This window comes from Canis lupus, chromosome 15 (assembly GCF_011100685.1).
Source record: "Canis lupus familiaris isolate Mischka breed German Shepherd chromosome 15, alternate assembly UU_Cfam_GSD_1.0, whole genome shotgun sequence".
Taxonomy (NCBI): domain Eukaryota; kingdom Metazoa; phylum Chordata; class Mammalia; order Carnivora; family Canidae; genus Canis; species Canis lupus.
This window is the reverse complement of record NC_049236.1, coordinates 51,157,085-51,178,101: the sequence shown is the minus strand read 5'-3', so window position 1 is coordinate 51,178,101 and position 21,017 is coordinate 51,157,085. Positions and strand designations below refer to the sequence as shown.

Genomic DNA, 21,017 nt, shown 5'->3' with positions numbered 1-21,017 from the left:
GTGATTTCCCAATAGTGTCCCGAGCCAAAATGCATGAGGACACATAGGGGCAGATCCAGACTTGCTGGCCCCACAGAGATTACACAAAGCTTGGCCCAAAACATGGAATAATGCGAGCATGTACGAGGTGCTGAACATTCCATCCGCGGCCTGCATGTCAGATGCATGCTTGCATTCCCACAGGTCTGGCGCCAGGCCCGCTCTCTGGGCCTTCAGTTAAAGTTTCTGGGCCACAGAGAAGACACACACCAACAGCCCAATTTGACTCTTGAGCCTTTTGAGGACAAGATCGCTGTATCCCAAACCTCCTGCATCCGGGCTTTTCTGTGTGCAGGAAATTATATACTATTCCACAAGGTTCACACACACATACCCATCAACACAGTAAGTCGAGATAAACCACAACTCCCATAAACAGGAACTTTATTAAGCTACATGTTACATAAAAGAACATATAAATGGACCTTTAAATACATTCAGTTCATCTTAAACAACTTATATAGAAACTTATTTACATTTCTCCATTATATACTTAAATTATTTTTCAAAGCTTACTACCGATAAAAGGTAATAGAATGATCACCTGCTCATACAGATGCATACACAGAAGCTCCACAAGGGTTAAGTAAAACCCCGCTTCTCAAGAAACTCAGCTTATTAGGTTTCAAAGCAACAATATGTTCTGAAGGTGCTTCCTTCTGAGCAGGCCTTTGACATGAGGCCTCTGCTATGGAGGTGCTGGCGGTCAGTTTGGAGAAGCTGGTCCTGGGGTAGATGGGTCTTGGTTGTCTGTAGTAACTTGGACTCTTGGAGCTAGAGAAACCTCTAGAAACCATCACTGAGGCCATGTTCCCACTTCTCTGGCTGGGAAGCAGAGGCTTAGGGAGAGGGAGAGATTTGCCAAAGTCACATAGCATTAGCAACAGAGCAGGGACTGGAACCCTGGTTGCCAGGATCCTACCTGGAGGTCCTGACCCCACCAATATCCACAAATTTTTTTTTTTTTTTTAATTTTAGGGAGGAGGGGGAGAGAGTGCACATTGGTTGGGGGAGGGGCAGAAGGAGAGAGAACCCCAAACAGATTCGGTGCTAAGCTCGGAGCCTAACACAGGCCTCAATCCCATGACCCTGAGATCATGACCGGAGCCAAAATCATGAGTCGGATGCTTAACCGACCAGGCCATCCAGGCACCCCACTATCCACCAATTTTTGACCTCTTTCATCCATTTCCAGCCACCCATGGGCCCTATGTTTTGAACGTTGTTGTCTGCGTGGTTAAATATATGATTTCTTAAGACTTTTTGAGATGATGAAAAGCAGTGCAGGATTTCCATAACCATTTTTGTGGGGCCAAGGAAATATCTACTCAAGGCCATTTTTATAAGGTTTTGTGATCAGGTGCCTTACTTATTTAGCCATAAAGCTTACCGTTTCAATCTAGCTGACTTATGGAAGCTCAAACTTTCCAATTAATTTGGATGGAAGGCAACATTCTTGAGGATGAAGACTGGAACATCAACCACATGGATTTGCTGAAATCCATCTACCACCGTTGGATCTAAAGTAAGGTTTCACTAAGGTTTCACTAAGTGACCAAAAGTGGAAAAGGGCAGGGAGTAACTTTAAATAACAAGAAAGTTTCAAGAATCTCCTCATTTCCTAATTAGTCTCAAAAGGAAGTAGTGAAATGGGCAGTGAGTAGAAACAGTAAATGTTTTTTTTCCTCTCCTTTCTTTTGAATAAAGCCTCCCCCCCCCAAAAATGTCCTGATAATATAAATTCTCCTAAAAGCAGTTTTTCTTCTGTTTTTGGTCTGTTTTTAAAAACTTGGTTTGGTTTTTCTCAGGATTTAAAAACCACTGTACCAAAGAAGAGATGTCAACATTAACAAGTATCATCCGGGACGCAGATCTACACTCTCCAGGCTCCATGTGGGGTTGGCAAGAGAAGGGAGGGCTGGCTGCAGGCAGAGAGGAGGGAGGGAGAGGACAGGGACGGAAGGGTTCATTCTTCCCCGAAACGAGAGTGAACCCAAGTCTTAGCAGCCTTCACTCAGTTTTACACAGATACATAAATGGGAAAACACGAAGGGGAAGACGTGCTCCGCTCAGGAGCCCCTGATGCCTTTTCATTAAAATAGGGACTTGTAAGTCCAGGAAGACCCAGCATCCTGCGGGAGGCCGCGATCCGTCTGCAGGAAGGCACTGCCCACCGCAGCTGCCCTGAACGCACGGGAGCACCCCATCTCCACGCAGTGATTTCCCTGGGCCGGGCTCTGTCGCTCCTGCTCCCACGCAACCCTCACCCCAAGTCCCACACAGCTGAGTGAGGCGGAGGCCTTCAGGGAGACGGTGCCAACCCCGACGCCCGCACCCGACGCCCGGGGCTTGCGGGGAGTCCAGCCGGCAGCAGCGGACGGCGAGCGGGACGTGGAACCCGAGGCCCGGAACGCGGGAGAATCAGGTCTTCATATTGAGGGTGTTGTCTTTGTTTGTTTGTTTGTTTCTTCCCCTAGGAGGCGTTGCATTCTGCAAAGGAACTAAAATACTTTGCGATATTAAAAAAGAAGTTGGACATATAAAAACTGGCCGAGATTTTCTTTCCTTTCTACCCAGCGGGTAAGAACGGCATCTCCCCCCGTGCACGCGAGCGGGGTCCCTGCTCTGGGAGGGGCCTCCGGGGGCGGGGGTCCCCGGGCCTGGGCGGCTGCACCGTCAGCGACAGGAGCTGGGCCGGTCCCCCCGCGCCGTCACTTCCGCAGGGGCTCGAGCATCCTGCCCAGCGCGGCCCGCTCCGAGGGCTTCAGGCGGAGGGAGGCGCGGTCCCCGGGCGCCCGGGCCCTCGGGGGGGCCTCCGCCCCCGCCCCCGCCGCCGCCGCCGCCTCCGGCCACCTCCTGGGGGCCCGGGCGCTGCTGGCCCGCCGCAGGGCGCCGCCGTCCCTGGGGGCCGCGTCCTCGGGGCCGCCCTTCGGCCTCGGCTGCCGCTGGGACGCGGCCCTGGAGACGGGCGCCCTGGGCCCGGGCGGGGGGTCGGCGCGCAGCGAGCGGGACGAGGAGGCCACCGTGTTGCGGGCGAAGCTGGGCACGGGGGGCGGGGCGCGGGGCGCGCTGGGGGCCGGCGGGGCCGGGGGCTCCTCCTCGGGGCTGTCGGGGCCCTGCGGGCCGGAGCGGCAGATCTTGTTCTCCTCGGGCTTCTGTCTGGGGACGTTCCGCAGGGGCTTGGCGCTGGGCTTCTTGAGCGAGCCCCGCGGCTGCAGGGGGGGCTCCTTCCCCGGCCCCGCCCCCGCCCCCGCCCCCGCCGAGGCCTGCCGCGGAGACTCGTCCGAGGGCCCCCGGCCGCCCGGCGCCTCCCGCGGGGGCCGCTTCCAGCCCGCGGGGCCGGGGGCGCGGCCGGCCCTGGAGATGGGCACGACCTTGCGCATGCTCTCGCTCTCCGAGGCCGTCAGGGTGCGCACGGCCTTGGGGGCCGCCGGCTGGCTGCGCCGGGCGGGGCTGGCCTTGGGGGCGCCCTGGGGCGCTTCTCTGACCGAGCTCCTCTTGGCGGCCGCCGCATCCTTCCCCTTGGCGGGCCTGTCCCCGGGGAGGCTGTCCCTGCGGGCGGGGGGGCTCTCCTCGGACCCCGGGGCAGAGGCCTCCCCGACGGGGCTGGAGGTGGGGTGAGAGGAGACCTGGCTGCCCGGCTCCCCGGCCCCCGAGGACAGGGAGCCATCCCCCGCGCCCGCCTCGCCCGGCTCCGAGCAGTCCAGGGTCAGCGAGCAGTCGGTGGCGTCCGAGACGTAGAACAGAGACCCCGCGTCTTTGCTCTCAGGGTCGCTGCTGCCCACAGATACTAGAGCCTTGCCACTGGGTTCGTCGGGGGCCGCCGGGTCCTCCTCCCCCTCCAGGGCTGGGCTGAGACCGCCCGGGGCACCTGTGCCCACAGGCCTCAGGCCGCTGTGGCTGGCACTGAGCGACGGCTCGCTCCCATCCCCCGGAGACACGGGCGCCCTGGAGCTGAGGTCATTCGCGGTCAACCTGGGCACCTCCTCTGGGCCCTTGGGTCCCTGCAGGTCGAACTGAGCCAGCCCTGTCACCAGCTCGTGCTCCTTAATCCCCAGAGCCAACGGCGAGAGCGGAGGGGACCGGGCCGGGCCCAGGCCCACGGGCTCGCTATTCCTCTTTCGAAGGATGCTCACCCCACTGCGCCGAACTCGGGGGAAGGCGGGCGTAGGGTCCTCAGGCCGGAGGGCGGACAGCTGGCTCTGGCAAGATGATGAGGGCGGCTCGGGGTCCTCCTTTCGGCCCCCGGAGGCCTGAGGTCTATGTGCCTGGCCGGGGTCCTGGGCCTTCGGGTCCCCAGTCTCCATCCAGGCCAGCGTGGGCCGGGCCTGCCGAGGACTGCTCCGGGGCAAGCTGTTGAACTTGCTGGGCTCCTCGGGGCTGCCGGTGGAACTTTCCAGGAAGGTCAGCAGCTCCCGGTCAGCGAAAGCACCCAGGGAAAGGCGGGAGCGGCGGGTGTTAGGAGGTCGGTAGGAGGGGCTGACGGGCCTGGGTTGCAGGAAGGGGGGCAGGTCCTCTGTGCCCTTCTTGGTCAGCTGTTCCACGTCATTCTCACTGCTGCTCCGGCAAAATCCCCCAAGCTCCCCAGCTGCCCAGGAGCGACGCTTCTGTTCCAGCTCCTTCAGCCGCTGCAGCCGCCTCAGCTCCTGCACAGCCCGGTCGTGGTTGTCCTGAGGGAGGGGTGGAGAGAAGCCCGAAGACACATGAGACACAAGGGACCTGCGTGCAATTCCACAGCCACCTGCCTTAAGACCCAGCAAGATCTCCCTCTGCCTGTGTCTCTGCCTCTCTCTGTGTGACTATCATAAAAAAAAAAAAAAAAAAAAAAAAAAAAAAAAAAAAAAAAAAAAAAAAAAAAAAAAAAAAAAAAAACAGCAAGAGCTACGTGCATGGAGGGCACCTGGCTCCTAAGTGTCACAGAGATGGTGGGTTTGCAGGCAGGAGGGTGTGGCGAGGGCTAGTTCTCCCCAAGCTGGCTGCGGACGCCACCAGCCCGTCTCTGGCTATCATCAGATCCCTGGGCCCAATTTCCAGCTTGGCAGCCAAGGCACTGGGATTCCACACATGCCTGCCCCTCGACTCTGAAGGAACCCAGCATGGCTTCTAAGCGGGTGAGACAGAAAGGACTTCCGGGAAAGGGCTACCGAATCAATGGCAGAGAGAAAACAGGAGGAGCCTGAGATCATACCTCCCAGCTGCATCTGTGCGGAGGACGCCTACACAGGTGCACGCACGTGCAGCACATTGTGCTTAACCACGATCTGAATGCATCAAAGTACACCCAGGCTCCTAAGAGATGCCTTTCAAATCTGTACTCTGAACACTCCCTGGTAAGGCAACACCAGAGGTGCCAGGGTGGCTCTGCCCTCATGCCCCACCCCCTTCCTACAACCAGACAAGAGGATCTGCTTTACAAAGCCTTCCACCACCCTCCACCCTGCTCCAAGTGCCCAGCCCTGCCCCAACAAAACCAAACCAGAACAAATGCACATCGTAAAGCACACTTCACCACCCGGCTGTGCACTTTAACTATATTTGTGGGGCGCCTTGAGTAGCTCAGTTGGCCTTTGGCTCAGGTCATGATCTCAGGGTCCTGGGATCGAGCCCCACATCGGGCTCCCCCACTCGGCAGTTATATATATATTTTATAAAATACTTATTTGTCGGGCAGCCCAGGTGGCTCAGCAGTTTAGCACCGCCTTCAGCCCTGGGTGTGAGACTGGGGATGGAGACCCACATCTGGCTCCCTGCGTGGAGCCTGCCTCTCCCTCTGCCTGTGTCTTTGCCTCTCTCTCTTTCTGTGTCTCTCATGAATAAATAATATCTTAAAAAAAAAATATATATATATATATACATATATATATATATATCTCCTAGACGTGTGGCTCTCCCAACCCAAATCTGTCAATGACAGCACTTTTTACTTGAAAATCAATTTTCTCAAATGGTGGATTTCCCTTCCATGTTTCTGTGAGGCTCTGGCTGGGGATGAGTGGCCCCTCCTGCAGTTCTGGCCCGGCCTCTCCAGTGTCCCAGGTCCCCCCAGGCCCTCTCCTCCAAGGCTGCCTGGAGTTGGGACAGGGCCAGCTCCTGGTGCTCAGGACAGGTGGGTGAGAGAACCACACAGGTGGCCCCTTGGGCCTGCAGCATTCTGACAGGGACTAAGAATCTCAGAAAGAGCCAATTTGGCCTCCACCACCATCACCTCCCACTGCTGAGCTCACTGCTTGGACAAGGGAGAGGAAACGTGGCCACAGGCTTAGCCTCCGTCTCTCAGCGGGAGAGAAGGAGGGGTTGAGAACTCAAGTCACTCTGGCCTACAGAGGGCTGGAGGGAAATCAGTCCCTCAAAGGAATTCAGCTGTGGACAAACCTGCATTTAAATACAGGGAGAGGTCTAACGCCCAAGTATTTAGTTCCTCATCACGGTCTGAAGTGGAGGGATGTTGTTTTTGTTTTTAACTGACAGATGGAAGTTGCAATTGCAAAGCCAAGCAACCCAGCCTCCTCTGGCTCCTCTACTAACTCAGAGATTACTGGAACCGGACGCTGAGGGCAAGGAACGCAGCGGTACTGCTCAGACGGCAGCAGACTCCTGACTACTTGAGAATTTCGAAGCCGGCTCTGGCCAACCGTCTGGCAATGGCCATGGTGCCTGAAACAGGGGAGAGGAGGCCCTCCGATCCTCCCACCGCGAGCAAGCGTTCCCTAGGAGAGCACGTTCTTTCCCGGGTAGGGGGGCGAGGAAGACACCCAGGGCCTTCGAAGGAATGTGTGTCAGGGCTGCCCCATAAAAGACCTTTCCGGGCACAGTGCTGCCAGGGCATGGGAGCAAGCGTCGGTGGCAGCGGCCCGGCGGCCGAGGAGACCAGGGCTGGGCTCCGGCGATGGAGGCGCCCGGGCCTGGGGTGCCAGGGCCGCTTGCCCGGAGCCTGGCGGCGGCTGCTGCCCGCACCACACTTTCCTGACACCCTGGAAACGCTGAACCATCTTTCCGCCAGGGGCAGCGGGCTGGGTCTGGAAGAGGGAAAATAAAAATCCACCCAGCTCGGGGAGCACGGCCACGCCGGCAGCCGTACCTTAACTGCTTTGTTGAATTTGACACAGAAGTCTCGAAAGATCTGAAGGCACTCGTCCAGTTTCATGGTTTCTTGGTCTTCGCAGAAGAAATCTATAAGGGTGTGGGCCTCGTCCTGGAGCTCCTGCTTCCAGTGCTCTAGCTCCGTCAGCTTTTCCAAGGCAAACTGCGGGAAAACAGAACAGCACACGCTGGAGCCAACGGCAGCCGAGGCGGCGTCTGCGCCCGCCGGAGCCCAGGGAGGCCGTGCCCCTGGGTTCAACTCCGGGCTTCGGCAAACGGAAGGCTTATGGCAAGTCCAGCACCCTCAGAGCCAAAAGGAAAATGTTTATTAATAAATAAATAAATAAATGTTTACTTATAAAACATATATACAAATATAAATATACAAATATAAATGTTTATTTATTATTAGTAAATAAATAAACGAGTCTTATACTGGCCAAGGGTTGACTTCAGGGTGTCAGAAGTCCCTTGTACTGATGTGTTGTCCTGTAGAGAAGGGGTTTATTTATTTATTTATTTACTTGCTTATTTTAAGATTTTATTTATTCATGAGAGACAGAGAGGCAGAGATACAGGCAGAGGGAGAAGCAGGTTCCCCATGGGGAGCCCAATGCGGGACTCAATCCTGGGACATGAGGATCACAACCTGAGCTGAAAGCAGATGCTCAACCACTGAGCCACCCAAGTGCCTGAAAGGGAGTTTAAACCTAATCTCAAATGATCTGTATTAGGGTCAGTGTCACCTCTATGGACCGGAGGCCCCCTTGCCCAGACAAACTCCTCAGTCAAGGCTTCTTAACCGTGGTGTTTATTCCGGTTAGCTCAGAAGCACAGTCGACAGTCCATGCTTGCACCTCACCGATTCGACTCAGGACTTCTGCTGTGTTAACTACCACTAACATTTTGTTACAACTCCCCAGGAGATTCTGAAGAGTCTTCATGGTTAATAACCACTGCCCTACACAAACCCATCCTCACTTTCTCCTAATCCTTCCAGAACAGAGTCTCCGGTGCCTCCAGATTCTGGCATCAGGGGTGCCTGGGTGGCCCAGGTCATGATCCTGGGGTCCTGGGATCAAACCCTGCATTGGGCTCCCCGCTTAGCAGGATGTCGCCTCTCCCTCTGCGTCTCCCCCTGCTCATGCTCTCTAATAAATAAAATCTTTAAAAAAATAGATTCAGGTACCGCCAACACGATGAAGGATAAATGAAAGAAGTTTGCTTTCCTCCAGTGAGCGCCCAGCCCAGCCTTTTTCAGGATGCAGATCTATCAGGCACACAAGCACCCTTTCCTGACAGCAGCACATGACATCTATGCTGAAAGGAGGTAGCAGGGGGATCCCTGGGTGGCGCAGCGGTTGGCGCCTGCCTTTGGCCCAGGGCGCAATCCTGGAGACCCGGGATCGAATCCCGCCTCGGGCTCCCTGCATGGAGCCTGCTTCTCCCTCTGCCTGTGTCTCTGCCTCTCTCTCTCTCTCTCTATCATAAATTTAAAAAAAAAAAAAAAAAAAAAAAAAAGGAGGTAGCAGCTCCTTAGAGGAGCCATAGCCCCAAGGGAACTGAATATTTGGGATTACACTCACGTCTTTCTGTTTTACTGGGTAACAAGGCTTACGTGAAGAAGGAACGCATGAGGCATATTACTTTATAAATCACACTTACCATGTTTTTAAAAAGTCTTATATTTGAGAAACTTCCTTTGAGTGGAGGGGCAGGTGTCGGAAATGTGAAGATACAGACTGCCCACCCTCAAGGAGTGGAACTGCTGCTAAGCCATACTTGAAGAGTGAAGAGCAATTCTGAGAGGACTTATCACCTCCCACCCACCCCAACACATTTTCCCCCTTAAAAGTCCTTTTCTTACACCAAATACATTCAAGAGGTAGTAAGAAACCCAAACCACTGAGGAAACTGAATACCAGAGAAAGTAACCATGTGAGTCAGTAGCCCAAGGCAGTGTGTGCATTCATGCTCTATTATTCTTTACGGAGAGAAGGGTATTAATGAAAGGATAAATCTTTGCCTGTCATTCTTCCACAGGGGGAAAGGTGGATTCCAGCCAAAAATAACTCAACTGCAGAAAAATAGGACTCTTGACAAGAATCTACATGGGAGCTTAAGCTCCGCCTCCTGTGGCTCATCACTAGATCCGGTGGGGATCGAGAGAGAACCAGGAAGGAAAAATTCACATGCACTGCTGTCGCCCTTAGGACTTGGGAAAGAGAAACATTCTGAATATGTGTGTGAACAATCACCAAGCTCAGAGGGTTTTTTTGGCCGAGAGTTAGTTTTCTACACAGTCTCCTGACTGTGTCCCAAACTACACTGGCCAAGTGTGATCGACAAGAGATGAGCAGTTGTCCTAGCAAATCCAACTAACTTGCCTGTTCCAGACCCACGTTCCAAACCAATTTATTCGTTGCTTCTTGCCCAGAGGGTCAAAACCCTGAAACAGATTTGCAAAACTGTGTTCTTATCTTTTTTTTTTTTTTTTCTGTTCAAGAAACTTCAATGTTTCCCCATTGGCTAAGAGCACAAAGTTCAAAGTTTTCAGATTGGCATTCAGAGCCCTTCATGTACTGACCCTACCCTACCTTACAAAATTATACCTCCTCCATTTTAAAAGTAATTGAACATAAAACAAGAAAAATAGCTGTGTGGGAACATTCTATTTATACAGATACAAATGAGTACTAGAAAGAAGCATTTAGAGTTAAAACAAGGTTGCCTTTAAAGAGCAGTCCAGAGGTGCAGCTGAGACAGAGCTGTTTTTCATCACAAGCCTTTCTGTACTACTACGTAGCATAAAATATTAACATTTCATTTAGGAGCCAGGGAAGGAGACATCCAGAATTCTTAGCTCACTGTGGGATGTGCCTTCTCCCTCCGTTTCTGACTTTCCCTCATTTGTCGGCATGTGCTTACTGCTGCGTACTTTCTTACCTACTGCTAGGTACTTTTTCTCAAAGTGAGAGAAAGCTATGCATTTTAAAGAGAATATATGTTTGGTTATATTTGAAAGAAAATACAGAACACATGTTTAATAATAAAAATAAACTCCCCGCAGAGCCAAACGAAATGTTTGCTGATGGGAGCTGAACCTTACAATTTTTGCGGTAGCTTAATTACACGTAAAACAAGCAAGAGCTTAGGTTGGTACAACATCTGGAGCACACTGTTCCTGGCACCAAGGGCAGCCCTTCCATGCAAACTCCACCTTGCAAGGCTCCAAGCACTGATATTTAAGGTAGCACACCACTTCCCTAAGATTGAAGGCATGAAAAACCGCCACTTTTTTTTTTTTTTTTTAAATAAGGAAGATAAAAGAAGTATGTCAGACTATGTGATTAGTGAGTCACAGTGAGCTGTCACAAACATGTCCACTCTGCTGGTTTTTGTTGATGTTATTCAGAGCAGCTCCTGACACACCCTGTGGGGCTGATGTATTTGGCGTGTTGATAGGCACAGCTATCATGTGTGCTCCCGCTCTCATTATAAAACATGCCAAAACGGAGCTTGTTTCTTCAATAAAAACAAGTGAAGGAACAACAGCCCAAGTTCTCAGGTGTCTACGGTTTCTGTAGAACTTTGTTCTGTTGTCCAGAAGTTTGATTAGGAGGCAGAAACTCCCACACCATGGTTGAGAAGCAAAACGTGAGTTGCCGGGCACAAGCTGCCAAGTGCTAGCAAGGTACGCTGATACCAATGCACTATGGTGTGCGTGGTGTGATGGTGTAAATCTAGCGGTGATAAACGGAGGCCAGTCCGCAACCAACGCCTTAGGTTCAAAGCACATTCAACATCCCCTGCTAGGAAACCAACCCAGCAAAGGATGGGCACTGAAATACGAAGTTCCTTTTACTGACTCAGGGGGCGAAAATAGGAACGGGAACCTGCTACTTCCCCAAAGCTGTGCAGACAGATTTTACCGGCCCCGGCAGGTGCTGCTGGAAGCCAGATCGAGACAGGTGGACTCGAATCACCCACAAACCTGAAGGAAATCTTCCATCTGCTGACAAAGTTCACCATCCCGCTGAATGTTTTCCCTCAGAGATCTGGTCCTGATAAGGAGCGAGTGCAGCTCGGCCTCTGTGTTATCCAGAGATAATCTGAAAGAAGAAAGGGGAGAGTGGGCAGTTGCCACAGGGAAGCCATGTGTCATGGGACAGTAAACAAGACCAACTGCTGGTCAAACCTAGAAGCAGAGGGCAGAGGGGTCACAATGACATTTACCACTCCTGTATTTAGAGTTTCCGCCTATTTTTTTAAGAGTCCATTTCTTCCTTGAGACACATTGGTTCAAAGACAGAAGGCTATAACTTTGTCCTTGTTGGTGAGATAACAAAACCATGAGACTCATAGAGCTGTTCATAAAGTCGGTCTGAACACCTTTATGCAAGCAGCATAAAAAAACAGAAACAGAACTCAGATACTTCCACTTTTCTTTGGCACAAATACAAAAAGCTCCGACTCAAGCCCAGTAAGGCAGTGTACACATCAAGGGCAACAAGGAGATACTAAACAGGTGTCATGTTGCCACCAACAGCCAGAATGACCCTGGGTATTTCAGAGAGAACTAACAGGTGGCTAACAATTCTGCAAAGAAATGGCGGGACAGATTGCAAAGCTTTTGTTACTTCTGTCAAATCAGGATTAGGAGAGCACGAGCGATGTTTCTGCCATCTGGTAAAGTGAACAGGTGAAACGTAAAATCCAGGTGGAATTCACTTAGCAAACTCACAAACTAGGATGCTTTCATACTTCCATTGTGAATTCTAACTTTCCTTTATGCAATAAGTTTCCCACCTTCATTGGCCACTGGCATCCACCTATGATCTGTTTGTACTTCACCAATGTACTTCACCTTCCATTTCAAATAAACAAACTTTACAAAGTTTTTTCTAAGACAGTATCTAGCTAAACTTCCCCAACTAACTCTTATCAGAAGTGTCAGCTCAAAAATATAAAGGTTATTTCTCTCTATATATACCTCTTAGTAACATTTCTATACTAGTTGGAGGAAAAAATATTCCTGCACAAATTTATTTTAAAAATTTAAAACCAGAATAGCTTATATCTTATAAATGATGCTCATTCACTGGGGTTGGGGGGAGGTAATCTGAAAATCTGTAAACATGAACTATGAGCTATTCACAACTTTGGACTGATAATGTCACTTTGGGAAAGACATGTCATCTGTGCCTAGATGCTCACAGTCAATAATACTGAGACAGTGGCCCATGACAGGGCTTAGCTTGAAAGAAAAGCTATCGTTCATGTATCTATGCATAGGGTTCACAGCTATCCTAACTGGATATAGTCACTCAGAGAGCAAATGTACAGCTTGAAGTGGTGCATCGCAGCCAGTTCGCAAGAGGCCACCGTGGGTGTGGGCGCCTCTCATGACTCCTCCCTCAGTGAGGCCACACCGGTAGCTTCAAATCTGCCATGGTAGCAGTATTTACACCACGGAAATCAGCAAATGCTACAAATTAGGATTTCTTTCAGTAAAAGCTGGTTATCAAACATGTACCATTGGATACATGGGTATGTTTTGTAAATTTAAAAACACAGAACTCAAAAATAGCTCCTAAACACAGATTTTAGCTACGTTAAAATACACATCTATACTGGGATCAGAAGCAAATTAAGGTGATGTAAACACAGCTTATGTTTGGTAGATACTTTCTCTGTAAGGTTGAGTGACTAATTTAAAACTAAATCCTTTCATAACCCTTGATATGGTTCCAACTTCTTCTAGTGCAATAGAAAATAAATGTACCATGTTAGATTCTACAAGGAAATGGCCCTAGAAGTTTGACTGGTATATACCAACTCCCAAGGTAATAGGCTATGTTGTTTGGGCTCTATCTTTTGGGTGTGAAGGGATTTGAAGTTCTTAATCCATATTGTTTTTACACTGATGATATTCATTAGAAAAGACTGCAATATGTTTCTTAGATGAAAAATAAAGATTAATTTTTCAAAACCCCCAAATTCCAAAGGTGCACACACACCTCTGTAAGCAAACAAAAGGTCTGAAAATTCAACAAGACAAAACTTTTTAAAGTTATAAAATATCATAAAGTTATAAAATAGTCATCAATTTTCATTCAAAAGTAGTTTAGGGGCACCTGGGTGGCTCAGTGGGTTAAGCACCTACTTTAGCTCAGGTCATGACCCCAGGGTCCTGGGATGGAGCCCTGCATCAGGCTCCCTGCTCAGTGGGGAGTCGGCTTCGCCCTCTGTCTCCCCTCAGCCCCTGCTCGCGCTTACTCTCTCTTTCAAATAAATAAATCTAAAAAGTAGTTTTAAAAAGCCAAAACTGAATTCTTAGCATTGATTTCCAGTCTTCTTTGCTCACCTAGCAGCCTCCTGAACGTGATGCAATTTTTCAGAAAAGTTTAAAAGAACAGCATCTTTCTTTTGGGCTTCCTGGAAAAAAAAGCAAAAGTTTTCTCTCACTATATATATAAAATTGGAAGGAAACAATTATCCCGAGGCTTAAAGGAACCTTAAAGTTCTTGTTTTTAATGCTTGATGTATTTAAAGCAATTCACTGGAACATGAACTATGATATTCTTAGTAAGATTTACCAGATCTCCCCTACTCTCAAAGTAGATTTAACGTCCCAGAACAATCAATCCCAATGTGAAATACAATTCCATGTGCACACATACTCAATGGAAGTGGGTGGTGGCTAAGCAGGGCCCATTGTTTCGAAGAGAATCCAATATATCCTGCTTAAATACCACCCATACCGAGGAGTATGCCTTTAAATGACGGAGATGCTTTCAGCTGCTAAACCAGTTTGCAAACTGAGTTAATCAGAAGGTGCACAAGCCATGGAAGTGTTTGGATCCTTTACCAGTTCAGGGGATACAAGGAAGGGCGGAATCTCCAACTGTGGAAATGTTCCCCGACGGGGAAGGACCAAGGTACATGGAGCCCCTGGATACATGGATCTAAAAGGACCACCAGACTACCAGCAAGGCACACAGGCTAAGGAACACATTTTCTGGTTTTAATGCCCTGAAAGCTAACTTTTAAATTCGTCCTGAGTTCAACATGTCCTTTGTCTTCTGAGGAATGGAGTGGTAACTGTGTGTATTATTTATGGAGAGCTTCCTATGCGCCCAACACTGAAGCAAGCACTTTATGGAATCGCCCCCTCAGCCTTCTTGGTACCTGTTTTGAAGTATCACTAGCCCCATGATTAGATGAAGAAATTGAGGGCCTTAGTGTGTAAGTCACTTGTCTGAGGAATTACAGCTAATAAAGGGCAAGTCAGAATCCTAGTTCTGTCCTGTTCTGAAGCTCACACTAGAAACAAGCCCAGCTTCCTCCCCAGCTTAAAAGCTAGATCTGTGTGACTGCTATCAAAACAACAAAGGTGATCCAATGAAGGAAAAACAAATCAGCACAGTTTGTAATTTGAGATAATTTAACGACAGACACAGATGACTGTCGATAACTGAGTTTTCACCCTGTAACTGATTATTTTGGTCTCACAAAGACCCAGTCAGAGATGGAGGTGATGGACGGGGTGCAAACCCTGTGCTTGTGGCAAGGCACACTCACTCACGGTTCACAAAGGGAAACAAATGCAAGTGATCTTTCTCATTGCTCTGGCTCCCTCCCTCCCTACACATAACTGGTCACAAACCTAGTCAACCCAACGCTGGGAAGGTCTCAACACCCAGGCATCTGCTCTCCATCCCTGTGGCCATGACTGATTCTCAGCTCTCGCCGAACGATCAGAGCCAACTTTGGCCAAAAGGTGTCCCATTTCTAGTTTCTCTCCACTCCAGCCCATCCTTCATACCACCTTATTTTCCTGAAAACAAAGCCAACCTGGGCATGCCATTATTCTATGCATAAACGTCCACTGGCTCACCATTGCTAAAGCATGAACCCAAATTCCTAGGTGTTTAGGATGTTAATCCTTCATAATCGGGCTTCACCAACCCTGACCCCGGCCTCCCCCAACCCCTCCACTTCCCTCCTAACCTACAACCCTAGGCACAGCTCAGCTCAGGAATCTGCAGAGAGCTTTTGCAAACAGAACCTTCTTGGAGCCCACTACGTCCTTTCCTGTGTGATGCCACCTTAATACCTGGGAAAAACCTCCCCACCTCCAGGGAGGATTCGTACTCATTGTCTCTCTGAACTCACCACTTCCTACCTGTGCAACAAAGTGCAGAAGATTCATCCCAGGTTTGTTTGCTTTTGTGTCTGCCAATTTGAGCAAAGAAGACAGTTTAAATCCTACTGCATTGCCAGCATACCCTCCCTAAAGAAGACAAATCAAAAGAAAAAAAAATATACGTATACCTTCGGATGGACAAATAAAACACAGTATTTTAATTTTTTGGAATTTTACTTACTGCATTCATGATATTCCCTGCCTGTAGCACCAAGTGTAATATTGAATGTAGCTCCTCACATGACATCAGTTCTGTCAAAAAAGAACACGCCACAGTACCTTCAGCTTAAATGCACAAAGACAGCCACCCTACCCGAGTTCAAGTGGGCCTGAAGCAAGCTCTGACCCACACTGTATATAAAGACTGGAAAAAAACAAATCAAGCAGCACAGTCTGTGGTGTATCTAACATACCATTTGCTACTGGTAATCCATGGCCTAGTGTTTAACTGAGAATCAAATATCTATGAGATATTTCAACATCATAAAATACTTCAACAAGATTTTTCAAGTAGTGGAAAGTGCAAAGGCCTTATGAAAAGCAGCACACTGTCGTTATAGGAGCAACCTTTTTCTCAGCAATAATTTTTCCCTTCATATCCACCAGCCTTTGAGATTATATTTACAGAATATGAAAACTAACAGAGAGCAACATTTTGCTTAGTCCACGAGCTATGAGGAGATAAAAAATAAACAGGCTGGGATGACATGTAAATAACTTGCAAAGCACTATAACCCTTAGGGGCCAGGCACCCAGAGAGTCTATTTTATTCAAAACTATACATTTCATTTGGATTGACTTAAAGATTATAAAAGAGCTTATCAGTGTAATATATCTTTAAACTATTTTTTTTTTTTTAAAGATTTGATTTATTTATTCATGAGAGACACAGAGAGAGGCAGAGACACAGGCAGAGAGAGAAGCAGGCCCCATGCAAGGAGCCCGATGTGTGACTCGATCCCAGGACTCCACGATCACACCCTGAGCTGAAGGCAGACACTCAACTGCTGAGCCACCCAGGCGTCCCATAAACTAGTTCTTTAAACACAGAAGCTTTTGTACACACATGTATGCAAATTAACAATATTAAAAATTGTTAAGGTATTTAAAAAGCTAAGTTTGGTGATTATTAAAATAACAGTATACATAGATAATAAAAAGTCACCTATGAGTTTTTTATATTCTCCATTAAGTGTGGAATTACTTTCAAAAAATTATACTTGGATCACTGCCTGCATTATGTTATCTAAGAAAGCCAGTATTTGAAGGTTAACCAGATAAGAAACGTTTCCACCATGCCCGCAAATTTGCATGGCTCAATATGAAAACTATTCCATCTCGATGTGAACGAGAGGAACAGCCCTTCCAAAGTGGCTGCAATAGCCCTGGTGTGTACAGAAGAAATTTTAAAAGGTCTCCCTATTAAGGGCAGAAGAAAAACTGCCCTTAATTCTTAGTCTCCTCTCTAAACTGAAGAAAATACGATGGGCTGAAGAGCAAAACTTTATCTCCACACAGGCCAGAGCAACTAAACAGGAAAACTGAATAGGAATCAACAGTTCTATAATGACTAGAAATCCAGAAAACCACCCAGAGGAACTCAGGCTGGCACTGAACACACTGGAAAATGTGAGGGTTAGAGAGCCCCAGAGATCTGCCTTGGAGATGAGGAGTGCCCACACATGTACTTGGCCTGTTTGCTCAGTGCCATAAATGCCAGAGGGCAAAACTCCATCACTATGGAGTGAGACAGGAGAGCAACCGCAAGGAGTCTACCCAAGCTTGGTAAGCAAGTTGGCAAAGAAATGAGAATGACCCCTTGCCCCTCTCAAATGTAAATAGCCCATAAGGTGTTAGAGTAGTAAGAGGAATCAGGTGGGAGAAGACACAGAGCAGAACCACCAGGTACCTGCAGAAAAGTCACACTGGAGATGTCCAGAAGGAGTCAGGAGGAAAGGAGGTATGCTTCTGGAAAAGGAGGTCCTAGGCACCAGAAGCCAGAGGATGGGAGGCAGCGTGCGGCTGGCCTAAGTGACCGGGCTTGGAGCACACTCACATATACTACACACACTGCACACACACAGAAAGCTGACCTAGGAGAACAACAGGAGCCAGCTGCAACCAGGGGTTTACTCTAAAGCTTGGGATGAAAGAAATCTTTTATGGGAGAAGAATATGCTAATTAATTAATTGGTCAATTAATCAGGGAGGAAAGTAAATGGCAATAAACCTTAATTGTTATTCCAGGTAATATCTCATTTTCCTTTTTATGGTGTATCAGAATTAGGACTTTGCATTTCTCATTTCAACTGAATAGTTTTTTAAACAAACTGCTACCAGGGCAGCCTCAGTGGCTCAGCAGTTTAGCACCGCCTTCAGCCCAGGGCCTGATCCTGGAGACCCGGGATGGAGTCCCATGTCGGGCTCCCTGCGTGGAGCCTGCTTCTCCCTCTGCCTGTGTCTCGGCCTCTCCCTCTGTGTCTCTCATGAATAAATAAAATCTTAAAAAAAAAAAAAAAAAAAAAAAACTGCTACCAAACGGGTATAGCCACTGTGGAAAATAGTATGGAGGTGCCTCAAAAAACGAAAAATAGAACTACCACATGATCTAGTAATTCCAGTACTGAGTATTTACTCCAAAGACTGAAAACAGTAACTCAAAGGGACACATGCATCCCTATATTTATTGGGGCATTATTTACAACAGCCAAAATATGGAAGCAACCCAAGTGTCCATCAATAATAGATGGATGGATAAGGAAGATATAGTGTATATACATACAATGGAATAATACTCAGCCATCAGAAAGAATAAACTCTTGCCATTTGTAACAACATGGATGGCTCTAAAGGTTATAATGCGGGCAGCCCGGGTGGCTCAGTCGGCTAAGCAGCTGACTTTGGCTCAGGTCATGATCCCAGGGTCCCAGGACTGAGCACCACACTGGGCTCCCTGCTCAGGGTAGAGTCTGCTTCTCCCACTCCCTCTGCTCCCTGCCCTGCTTGTGCTTGCTCTCGCTCTCTAAATAAATAAATAAATAAATAAATAAATAAATAAATAAATAAATAAATAAATAAATAAATAAATAAATAAATAAAATCTTAAAAAAAAAAAGAAGACTGCTTACTAAAAAGAATAAAACCTAAAATAAAGTGCTATCACCAAAATTAATAAAAACAAATTACATGGGATCCCTGGGTGGCGCATCGGTTTGGCGCCTGCCTTTGGCCCAGGGCGCGAACCTGGAGACCTGGGATCGAATCCCATGTCGGGCTCCCGGTGCATGGAGCCTGCTTCTCCCTCTGCCTGTGTCTCTGCCTCTCTCTCTCTCTCTATCATAAATAAATAAAAATTAAAAAAAAAAAAATTACATGAAGCATCATGTGAGGGATCTCTGGGTGGCTCAGCAGTTTAGTGCTGGCCTTTAAAGGCCCAGGTATGATCCTGGGGTCCCAGGATCGAGTCCCACATTGGGCTCCCAGCATGGAGCCTGCTTTTCCCTCTGCCTGTGTCTCTGCCCCTCTCTGTGTCTCTCATGAATAAATAAATAAAATCTTAAAAAACAAACAAACAAACATCATGTGTTCACATACCTTTTGTAGCAGTTCTTAGAATTGTTATGTCTGTGTATAGAGAAGAACAAGAAGGTAAAAATTCCTTCTTTAGCACCATGGCTTCAATCCGAAGTGAATAGCTGGAAAATAAAAGGCAAAACTGTAGAATTTGATGTCATTAATTTTAAAACCTTGCTCTGTAAAGAACAGCGACAGATGATCCTTACTTTGGCACCTGAATCAGGTAGTGCAGAAAGGAGTCCGCCAGGGACAACTTGGACACATCTCCACTAAATGTTTTTAATTTCTTTATCTAAAAGACAAACAGAAAAAAGGGTACAGAAGAAAATAACTTGTGATTAAAATGTAACATTATTTTAGATTTCATCTTAGAATTCCTGTAAGAAAATAAGATTTCGGTGCTAAATTCAAATTAATAAAAACGTAGACCTAAGGAGAGATGGAAAAGGAAATCATCACATCCACTATGTTGGATGAGGAGAAACCAAACAAGTTAGAAGGAGAAGTGCTGCATCATGTGTCTAAGTGTAAACGATCCCAAGAACCAGAGCCACAGGAATCCTCAGGGAAGTTACTAAAGGGTCAGTTCTAAGTTTGAAAATTTTCTGTAAATTATAATCTGGAAGGGAGATCACTGGGAGAAGAAAGAGGAGACTGGGTCGTCATTATAACTGGGTCCTCTAGGTCCCTAATGAATATTTTGGCTACAGGGGATCCCTGGGTGGCGCAGCGGTTTGGCGCCTGGCTTTGGCCCAGGGCGCAATCCCGGAGACCCGGGATCGAATCCCGCATCAGGCTCCCTGCATGGAGCCTGCTTCTCCCTCTGCCTGTGTCTCTGCCTCTCCCTCTCTCTCTCTATCATGAATAAATAAATAAAATCTTAAAAAAAAAAAAAAAAAGAATATTTTGGCTACAGAATACTCCAGACTGGGTGAGGGCTAACAGACCTTTCTGGGGCCAAGTCCCCCCCACCCCCAGAATAGCTTTATAAGAAGGGGCTACTGTGTGCCGAGGAGGGTACACATGGCTCTCCAGCAGCAAGAGAAAGAGGTGGCTTAAGTAGCTGAGGGGTTAATGTCAAGACTTCCCCTATGAAAAAGATCAGGTAATAAAACAGGATGGACAGTCAGATGTCATTCTAGAAATTTTTAAGAAGCATCCACTATGCCCCCGTCCACGCTCCATGCACACACCACAGGTGTGGGGAAAAGACTAGAAGGACCCACCTACACGAGGTGACAGGATTACAGGGACTATTATTTTCTACTGCTGCTCGTTTTTATTTCCTAAAATGTCTACAATGATCATGCGTTACTCTTGTAAAAAATTAAACTCAACTAAAAGGGATTCTTTCAACCGTAGCAAAGAAAAACAAAAGACTTCTGGCACAGGAATACAGCCAAACAGCTAGCAGGTGGGGATGGAAGCAAAAAGAAAGTCCTCAAACTGCCATCATCAGAGCAAGTCAGTGTCTCCCTCATGCAGAAACCTGGACCAACCCGACGGCAGAAACTTTTCTACGTCTGCCGTAGTAGAGGGTCTTCTGACAAAAATACTTTATGGTAAACAGAATCTTGGGACTATGAGTAAACCAGACCGCTTATCTCTGCAGCTGACTGCTGCCAGTTAGCCCTGACCACCTTCCAATGCTCTCTGTACTCTCTCCCATCCCCTGGATTATGGTGGGTGCCCACAAAAATAACACGACTTTTCAGTGTCTTAAAAGACAGGAAATGACAATCAGAAGCAGACAGGAGGGAATATCTGCAAAGATTCTCCAACGGAAGTATCTACATCAACTACCTGAAAATACAAAATTTAACAGTGCATATGCACACCCTAGACTTAACTCTGGTGCTGAAGACTACAGGTCCCCCCCCCCGCCCCTTACCCAAATGGGCAGAAAATAGCCATTTATAGAATTGCATTACTTCCTCTACTTTTAGGGCCCCAAACTGATTTTTACCATTTTTAGCCATTCTCAATGTAAGGGCAGATGGAATTTCTGGTTTAGCTAAACCCAAATCAGTGCCTCGCTGCTGAACTGAAAAAGCCATAGGATGAATCCTGATCCCTTGTGAACTAGAGTTTAGCAATTCACTATATATGGGCA

At 47.9% G+C, this 21,017-nt stretch overlaps 1 protein-coding gene across 1 annotated transcript in view; it reads right to left on the bottom strand.

Annotated features, from left to right (window-relative positions):
* Positions 1 to 395: 395 nt before the first annotated feature.
* The window catches only part of FHDC1 (FH2 domain containing 1), a 41,346-nt gene continuing 20,724 nt past the window's right edge, over positions 396 to 21,017 (bottom strand). The window contains 8 exon segments of the mRNA XM_038559051.1: positions 396 to 4,709; positions 7,118 to 7,282; positions 11,114 to 11,231; positions 13,487 to 13,557; positions 15,308 to 15,415; positions 15,510 to 15,580; positions 18,923 to 19,023; positions 19,111 to 19,196. Of these exon segments, the coding sequence (XP_038414979.1) occupies positions 2,751 to 4,709; positions 7,118 to 7,282; positions 11,114 to 11,231; positions 13,487 to 13,557; positions 15,308 to 15,415; positions 15,510 to 15,580; positions 18,923 to 19,023; positions 19,111 to 19,196 (2,679 nt within the window). The 3' untranslated portion in view covers positions 396 to 2,750.